The sequence below is a fragment of the Orbicella faveolata genome, unplaced genomic scaffold (assembly GCF_042242905.1).
Source record: "Orbicella faveolata isolate gen_17 unplaced genomic scaffold, um_ofav_v1 contig_3, whole genome shotgun sequence".
Lineage (NCBI taxonomy): Eukaryota > Metazoa > Cnidaria > Anthozoa > Scleractinia > Merulinidae > Orbicella > Orbicella faveolata.
This window is the reverse complement of record NW_028301558.1, coordinates 23,683,247-23,692,842: the sequence shown is the minus strand read 5'-3', so window position 1 is coordinate 23,692,842 and position 9,596 is coordinate 23,683,247. Positions and strand designations below refer to the sequence as shown.

Here is a 9,596-nt window from a genome sequence, read left to right as displayed (position 1 = left end):
TGTGGTGTGCTTTTGATAACTGCGCATGCAGGATAATAATAGAGCTCTCTAAGTCCTTTTTGATCATGATCTTATTGGTGTCATCGGTCAGTTATTGTGAAGTGCTGTAGTTTTCATATGGAGAGTCATTTTATTGTCGAAGTTCGTTCTTAGACGCAAGATTAGAATGGCATATATAATGATTTGACTGGTAGTTAATAAATTGTCCCTATTTTCTCGTTACAAGCTTTCCATTGCCGTTCTTAAAACTGTAACTTTAATTTAAAGTGCTAAGGCTACACACATAATAGGTGTTTACTTGTGACAACGGGTAGCTTCAGGCACCCTGCCTGGTTATATCCAGCGTGCATGTCTGTCAACTGCTAAAACCTAAGTCAATAATTTTCAGATAGAGAATGGTGATTTAAAGTAAGACAGATTGGGAATCAGTTTTATTTGCTATAATTTAGCCATTTATATTCCTTTATTTTTCTTTTATTGGACTTACTTAAGCCGAAATACCTTTACGTATGTCTTAACTTAAAAGTTGTTTGATCTAAGAGCATTGAGAAGTTATTGTTTTCACAATCAGTTACTATTGTTTTCAAACAGTCAACTATCTTGTAGCTAATCGCTGGCAGCACCAGCAATATACAGAGAAATATACGTTAAACTTCCATTAAGGTTTCTGGTATACCTTCAGGGGTGTCTCGCGTCTAAGCGATGTGGCGCGTCCGCTTTAAGCTGTAGATACCTAAACCCCCGTATCAAATTAAAGCTTATAGAGCTGGCTATCAAACTATATCAAGAATTTTGAAATAAAATGATCATGCACGGTCGAATTTTTCACGACCACTAAATGCGAGCGCCCGAATCACCTTTTGAAAGCTAGAAGTCAAAGCGAATTTTGTTTTTCTCCAATTTAGATTTTTCGTCGGTTTCAGGACCCAAAGGTGTCTGCGTTTTGCCATATTCACTTGCAGTAAAAAGTTACAGAGCATTTTCGAAATAGGATTTTAAAAAATGTGAAGTGATCGTACAAACATCGGGCTTGGAGAAAAAAATATTTCGACACGTTTTTTGGTTTATATGTTAAACTACCTGCCGTCCAAATTTGAGGGCAATCGAATAAATTCCCTTTGAGTTGTAACTCTTAAGTGTCAGCTTCAAGCGAAAAAAGCTATTCGAGAAAACAGCGCGAAAAATCTCTTGCTTTCCAAACAAACTCCGCCCACAAACGCCTTCAACTGGGTTCTCAGATAACTGAACCAATCAGCGTCGGGAAAGTTTACTACCATTAACCTCCTGGTAAAATTTACGCGCGAATCTTCAAAAACCCCTGTGTTTCGCTATGCGCTCAAGGCGAGGAGAGAATTTTTTCGTAGCTCGGTTTTTCTTGAAGCTGATCTGGCAAAATGGGGAAGACGAAAAAGGATACGAACGCTAGAGTGGTTGGGCGAAGAAAACAAATGAAAAGAAAGCGTGGCGGAACAACTTTGCACGGATAATATTGCAATGGGTGTCAATGGCCGGATTTATACTACAGACGGATCATCCGTCTGGGATGAACTTGGGTAAAGAACGATAGTTCGTCCGATAATTCGTCTGTGTGTAAATACAGGCAAACAGACGGATCATCCGTCTAGACGGTTATCCATGAAAGTTCGTGGGTTAAGACGAGCTATCACGATAATGCGTCTGGACGGATGATCCGTCTGTTTGCCCGTATTTACACACAGACGAATTATCGGACGAACTATCGTTCTTTGCCTAAATTCATCCCAGACGGATGATCCGTCCGTAGTATAAATCCAGCCAATTATGAGTCCGACGATTCGTCGGTAGCCGACTCATCAGAAGAGTCTCTTATAACATCGCTGTTATCGCTGTCAAGTTCCCAAATTTTTACAGAACCTTTCTATTCTCTTGACTCGCTTTTTTGATACGATAGCTATATAGCTTCATCCGGGAGGCCAACTTTTGCTTCTTCACTCATTGATGTATTTTCATTCGTTCTTGGCAGTTTTCGCTTTTTCGAACTTGTCCACGGGGTTTTTCGTGGTCCATGTTTTCTTAGAACCTAATAGAATTACGCCTAATACGAAAAATGCTTTGTAGTCGGAACAACATTAACAATGCTGATAAACTGAGTAGCCAATTTGTGACATCCGTAGGTCGGCTCGGTTGACTGCATACACGTTGTAGGGCTGTCAATCAAGAGGGAAACTGTTACTTCCGGTGATAACCTAAAACTTCTATTTCTCCGCCAATATTTCGTCTTTTTCCATTTTTTTTCTTTTTTCGGAAACTAAAGATTACTCTTCGACCATTACTTTGATCCAAAAATCCAAACTTGAAGAAAATTGCCGATCTGAAGGTATACGGTAACCTTAGGGGGACAACCTCGGTACAAGAAAATGTGTTCCCTTAAAAATTAAATGAAGATGTTCCACTCTATATACATATATATTCAAGTGGTGCTGTTTAAAACTTTAGGTTGATCATTCAGGGATTTTAAGGATTTTGTTGACTGACGTTGCTATTTTAACTAAATTTAGTATTCTTGTCATTGTTGTAAATTTAATGTTAAACTACGTTCTTTCTAGTTAATGCCGTCAAAAAAGGTTGCGGTTGTTCATTGTTGTCAAGTAAAATAATAATATCGAAGTATTATCGTTTGTCTCACGATGTGGTCGCGAGATGTAAATCGACTCATGAGGGGATTCAGGTGGTGAGGTCTTTTGCTAAAGCACGATGCTCCGCTGTGATTGGTGCATTTTGACCCTTCCTGTTTTGGTGAGCTGTTCCCTCGACGGTCCGCTGTTGTGTAGATCTTCTTGTTGTTGTGTTAGTTCAGGTCTAAACCTCCTACGCAGACGCTCTTTGGGCTCGTCACGCGATCTTCGTCACGCGATCTTCCTCTCCAGCGAACATTTATTGCTGAAACAAAGAGTACACTCCTGTCCCTTTGTTCGTAAAGATCAGTTGGAGATCACGTATAAATTACTTTAGAGCCAATTGGCGCCGGGTCGTAAGAGGCCAATCTTTGCCAAAAGGCAAATACTGTTCAAAATAGCACGAGATGTGACTGGGGAAAGAAACTGAACCAGCGTGCGATCTACCTACTACACTCAAACATACACTGGACTGGTTGTGTTTCTTGATCGTGGATATCCATGCTTCAGGGGCGTAGCGTACATTTTTCTTGGAGTACGCACTTACTAGAAACGTTATCGAACGCCGAAGGCGTCAGCCGCTAGGGGGTCTTGGGGCGTGCCCCTATCCCGCAGGAAAGTTTATCTTTCAGGGGCTCGGAAATGATATTTCCAACGTTTTCCTGCGAACAATTTCATAAATTAAAACATGGAAAAACGTTGAGTAATGAGAAGACCTCTGTCAAACAAGCCGATTTGTTTATCAAAGACGCTATTCGTAAACAAGTATAAAAATACATGCTTCTGGAATCTCTACTCCACTATTCCCGTTGATTTTGTTAACTAGATGATGTGAATGGCCTCTTTGAACCTAGGTATGTTCCAATGAACATTATGAACAATTCTACCTGTTCGAGGACGACCCTTGCACGAGTTTGTTGTAAGGGGTAGATATTCTGTTTGACCAGGCAACTTACAGAGTTAGGATTTTGAAGTAATATTAATATCAAATGCGAAAGACCATGTTTGACAACATTTTCAAACACTATAATATAACACTGAAGAGAGTTGCAGATACGATGTACATGTGTATGTGTATGTGTGTGTGTAGCGGAGTATTTTTGACGAGCTTCGAGGTGTTTGAAAGTGTGGCCGGTCGAAACACTGTCTTGAGTGTTCGATATATCTTCTCAATCGGAAAGAAAGCCAAGAAGAAAACGGAGAAATAAAATGGTAAAAAACTATGCTAGTAGAGTACGGATATCCAAACACCCTCACGGTCTTGATTTCCTTTGTTTAACCCTTTATAACAAGCCTACGTAGCTGGCCGGATTTCTCTCGGGAAAGCTTTTTTTTTTATCAGTGGAACCTCTAACTTAAGCGGCGAAGCCACGAGAAGAATGGCGAGTGATTAACTTTTTAATGTGCCTATCTGTATAACATGTATAATTAAAAACTGGATCATTCGATAATGCAATTCGAGCGTTTTCATTGGCTTAGTTAGGGTTAGGATTATAGCCACTGACGATTGCAATAAGTTAAAGGGACAGTGTCACGAGCTACGCATGTGCGAGATTGCTTTTTCTATATGGCCTATAAATTCCTTTTTATAGGGTATATGTAACCGTACTGTGGCCTTTTAGAGCTAAGAGAAAGTAGACTTACATACATACATACATTTTATTTATTCTCAAAACTAAATTATTTTTCAGTCAGTTTGCGTTGAATAATCTTCAACGTTAGGTGTTTCCGGCCTTTAATACGCAAAATCAAAACTAGATGAATGTAGACTCCAGAGAACGTGACGATTTAATGGTCAAGATACGTCGGGTCATGCCTAACCCTAACCCTAAAGGAAAATGAGGATTTGTTTTTCTTGGATCAGAAACTCAAAAAATTATCAATTCTGAGCATGTAATTGTTCAGCGTGTGGTTTCACTATTTTTTCCGGTTAAATTTTAGCACACTAGGAGTACCGAATTTTTCCAAGATTCTCAATATATCAGGGACTTTCCAAAAGACGATTGTGCAAGGAATATGTTGGAAGAAAATTCAAATACGCGGTAGAGGTTAATTCGTGCCGAAATTTTGCCCTTGCACGTACTCTCAGGGACTTTCCAAATCTTCGATCCTCCTCCAAAAACCTCTTGAAAGTACCACCTGTCAAGTTAATAGGCTATGGTCATAGGTGTTTCTCTTTTGTAGCACCTAGCCTATGGAACTCTCTTCCGAACAATATAAGAGGGAGCGGCTCGCTATCAGATTTTAAGACTTGTATAAAGACATATCTTTTTAACAAATTTTATAACTAGACTTTTGGTTAGTTAGTTAATTAGTAGATTAGATAGTTTAGTTAGTTAGTTAGTCAGTCACTTAGTTAAGTTAGTCAGTTTTTATTTAAAGGTTTTAATGATTCCTAGTTTTACTTTCATTTTTACAGCTTAGCTATTTTATTTGTTAGTAATTTTTTATCACTGATGTAAATTTTTAATGTAAATTTTATTTTTTAATAACATTTTTTACTGTAAAGCGCCATGAGCCCTGGATATGGCGCTATACAAATCTATTATTATTATTATTATTATTATTATTATTATTACTCTCTTCTTCTCCTCCAGAGTAATAACCTGGCTTGAGCCCACGATCCAATCAAAAACCAGTAACTGGTCAGCAGTCAACTCCAAAAAAAACACGTGACCTCTATGAGCGCTAAACCTGATTCCGCAATATGGTCATGTGATACTGGTCAGCAGACGGCTTGTGACGACAGCTGTTAACCATAACGTGGATGCCCAAAATCAAAGATGTAGTTATGGTAATGGTGCTACTCTCTTATTTTTCAAGGTATTGGCATGTGGACGTACTGACAGTCACACGCTGGCAACCAAAATTTTTTAGATCAATGGGTTTTGGGTCAATTCAAATTTTCTATGGTATGGGGCTCCACTCGCGCACCTTCGGCACGCGGGAGCTCTGCTATCATCTTTAAAATCTTTAATTTGTCCATGGTTTTGGGGCCATGTTTTCTGAGAGCTTATTGACACTTTATAGTACAAGTATGAAAACACCACCAAAGATTTTGACTCTTTAATATCCAATAAACATGTTGTGGATGTTCTGCAAGTGTGATAAATTTATTTGTAACTATTATAGTAATCTACCAATTATAATTTAATAAGCATTTTACAATCTTGTCAGTTATCTATGTACAAAGATATTATAATATCACAAATATTCTAAATGGTACTCGTCAATGTTACAGTTGCACAAAGATATGTAACAAACTAAGCTGCTGTATATTGTACCAATATATTAAATATCAGTTAATTATCCTTCATAACTGTACATTCTCAATATAATTTAATTGCAAGATACTAATAATTTAATATTTCTCTACAAAACTGTACTATTACTCCTCCATTCTTTTTTTTTTTTGTAATTTCTTCACAGTTGTGCCAATGAGTCAACTGTTTTTGCAATCACTTAGGTGTTCAATTACAACTTCTTGTCATTGGACACGTGTAATAATTACAAGTGTTTAATGACCAGAAGTTGCCATTTGCAAGTCAGTTGTGTACACTTAAATAGCTTCCTTTTTAAGGTTTCCCACTGAGGTTTTTGCTCAACAGTTCTTGAAGACTTCTTACTCTGAAAATTTGTTATCGCTGCTGAAGAGTGCCCAAGCCCTGGCACCAATTCTAATTTGTAAAGTAGGTCAAAATGTCTGGCTTTTTTTCACCGTAATACATTGCTTTTTATTACCTTGTTTTTTTACTACAATGCATCCCACATTTGATCTTCGAACAATAAATTAATTTTAAACAAGGCTTACAAGCAAAGATATTCTTTAAATCAAGATTGCGTTTTCTGTTAACTTTTCCATAAAAAAAGTAAACAGCTCTGGAAAGACTTAACAGAAACTGCCATGGATCTCAGTCCTTGGTGTGCACGTATCTAGACTTCAACAGACGACCTAATATGTTTAAATTAAGGGCTTTCTGTACAATGTAGATGTGTCTGAAGTATGACAAGACACAACGTACACAATATCTTTATTTTCTCATAAACAATAAAAGTATATTAACAAATAGATTCCATGTTGCAGTGCATCTGTTCAGTAATAAATCACAGATGATGTCAAAATGGACCTAAGACAAAAAAAAGTGGCAGTAACCAAGTGTTTCACTGATGTTATTACCATATTTTGACGTCTTCTGTGATCTATTATCAAACAGATGCACGGCAACATGGCAACAATCCGACAGATCATAAGAACCAATCGAAATGCAAGAATAATTTGGCTTATTAATATAACCAAAACACTTCCCCCTTGGTAACTACAAATGCACTAGTTTTCAAGAGAGCTGTGATCACTCTCTGCAAATAAAAATACAAGGGCTGCAAATGGTTGTAAACGAGTAAAGTTTCATGAGGTAAAGATAGCAACCTTTCTGTGACTTTCTTCATGCAGGGTTTTTTTAAACTCCCTTATGTCAAGTCAAATCCTTTTGTATATTTTACATGTGCCAAATTCTTGCACAACATTTACTCCCAACCAGTAGTCTTTCTCGATTATTGTGCTTCAGTCACTCAACAAACATCTGATACCTGATTTTGGGGATGTTGTTACAACAAACTGTGCAACATGAATGTTGGAAGTAATAAAGAAAGTCGTGGATTCAGTTTTGTCACAATGCTGAAAGGTAGCACCCTGCATCTGTTATGTACCACGAAAATCAACAAACTGTGGATGGGTTTTGAATTTTTGTACAGCCACCACTACAACTTTCTTTTGCTGACCTGCCCATATTTCTCTGTGTTGTTGTGAATTGACTGCAAGTGAAGATCAAACTAAAGGTGGTAAAAGGGATGAAGGGGATAAAATAATATCCTAAAGTATTTTGACACATTTATCTGCTTCTTTCCCTTTCCCCATCTTTAGGTTGAATTCATATTTTGTATCCATTGATGCACTTCGCATACAGTCAACTCACAACAACATGAAGAAATGTGGGTGGCTCTGAGCAAAAGAAAGTGGGAGACTGGCTGCTGGACAAAAAAATCAAACCCATTCCATGGTTTGAAAGTACACTAGCTAGTGATCGTACACTAGTTGATAATTCACTGATAAGTAACTGGACCTCATGTCCTATAATTCAGAGAAAAAAACATGATTGTAACATAAAATTACCAGCCTGATCATTCTAAAATTGTAGTCCCTCAGTGTAATTATAATATTGCTAACCATTTTGTGTAAATAATTTTTTGAAACATTTTTCATCTACTTGTTTTCCAGGAAGTGGTTCTCTACATCTAAATAATCTATGAGCTTTGGTGGTAGTGGCAATTCATGAAGCTTATCACATCGGGAGTTTTGTCGAATGACAAACCTGCACAGATGTTGAAGAGAGGGAAGGTCTTCAAACCTCGACACTGGTGTCGTGAATCTGATAGGATGAGGTGTGTCCAGGAAACCTGGACTATTAGAAAAACATAAAACTCCTTTTTGGGAGATTCGTATTGACCTTTTTATGAGCCCCACAACAGTTTTAGTTCCCATTAGACCAGTAGGGGTTAAAAAGCCAAATCGTCCATCCTCATACCTGATCCGGGTGTGGCAGGTCCTTCCTCTGGACCTGAAGCTTACACTATACAAGTGGAACTCATGGCAGCTGTCACGAACGAGAAAAGAACCATCGGGTTTGCCCTTGAGCTTATCCTCGGCCTCATATCGGTTAATAGGACCCCAGTACCAGCTATAATGGGACAGTGTCTCTAGGGATCTAGTAAGTGACAATTCAGTACCAGAAGTAGCTGTTTGGCATTTGGTGTTGTCATGAGAAGGCTCATCCACCTTGTTGGCCTGCTTCTGAGTATTAGCATGTTCACTCTTGTCACTCACAGAGGTTTCGTCAGGCGACAGTGACAATGATTTAGCACGTTCTCGCCACTGCTCTTTTCTGATGATGCGAGAGTGAGGAGGTATGGGAGGTGGAACGTCTTCGTGGTAAGAAAATGCCCTTTTCCGTGCAGAATCCACAAAAGGAACTTCGTGTGCGTCAAATAGGCAGCTTTTTGTGCGTGAATAAGCAGCACAGCTGGCCCCAGCTGCTTCTTTGGGTACATTAAACATATCCTCTCTTGTTTTTTCTTCCTCAAATTTACCATGTATTCCAGAGGTAAATGTTTTTGATCGAGATCGCTCAGCCTGAGAAGCGCCCGCAAACCGACCTTTTGCAAAGCCCGAAAAACTAAATGTTTTCTGCGTGTTTTTTAGAGCAGGTCTTTTGGTAGTTGTGGGTAACTCATCTTCCGAGTCGATGCTTGCATACGCGACCGGCCATGAATCACTCGTTTCATGAGATCCAGCAATATTGGTGAAATCCTCGGTAGACTTACGAGGACGAAACTTGTTCCTGAGCTTGTGTAGAATGTTCTTTTTATCTCCCGTAGCTTCAGTCGGAGCAGAAATGTTAGCTGTCGTTGCGGAACTTTCCTCAGCAGCTGCCCGACGTCTTGAAGTTAAGAATTCTCCATTTCTGTTCGGTTTCCCTTCCTCTGTGTCTTCAATATCGTCATAAATCTGCTCTCCCTCTTCTTTCCCTACCTCTTCCATGTTTGCATGTAATACCTTAGAAAATGAAACATAACTAAAATAAGAACTTTTTACAAGGTATTTAATTCAACATAAACAAAGGGTGCGCAGTATAGTGCTGGTCTAACTTCGCAATATGTCAACCTGTAACTTACCACAGATGTTTGCTATAAATTTACAGCGTTCTGTCGTTGGAAGCGATCAACTCTTTCGGAGGCAAAATTAACGATATTCAACATGCCTTTCTTTGTTTTGCATTGCGATCAAATGTGCATTTCCCTGGAGAAGGTGAACGGTGGGGAAGTGACATACAGAAGACGTCACGTGTAATCCTACACTCCCAAACCGGTGTTTTCAAAAAGACCGCT

The 9,596-nt window shown here is 38.7% G+C and overlaps 1 protein-coding gene across 1 annotated transcript; it reads right to left on the bottom strand.

Annotated features, from left to right (window-relative positions):
• Positions 1 to 5,706: 5,706 nt before the first annotated feature.
• On the bottom strand, positions 5,707 to 9,564 carry LOC110047430 (uncharacterized). The gene is made up of 2 exons (XM_020753179.2): positions 9,384 to 9,564; positions 5,707 to 9,264 (listed from the first exon to the last, which is right to left on the bottom strand). The coding sequence occupies exon 2, from the start codon at positions 9,247 to 9,249 to the stop codon at positions 7,915 to 7,917; it is 1,335 nt and encodes a 444-aa protein (XP_020608838.1). The 5' UTR covers positions 9,250 to 9,264; positions 9,384 to 9,564; the 3' UTR covers positions 5,707 to 7,914.
• Between the last annotated feature and the right edge of the window lie 32 nt (positions 9,565 to 9,596).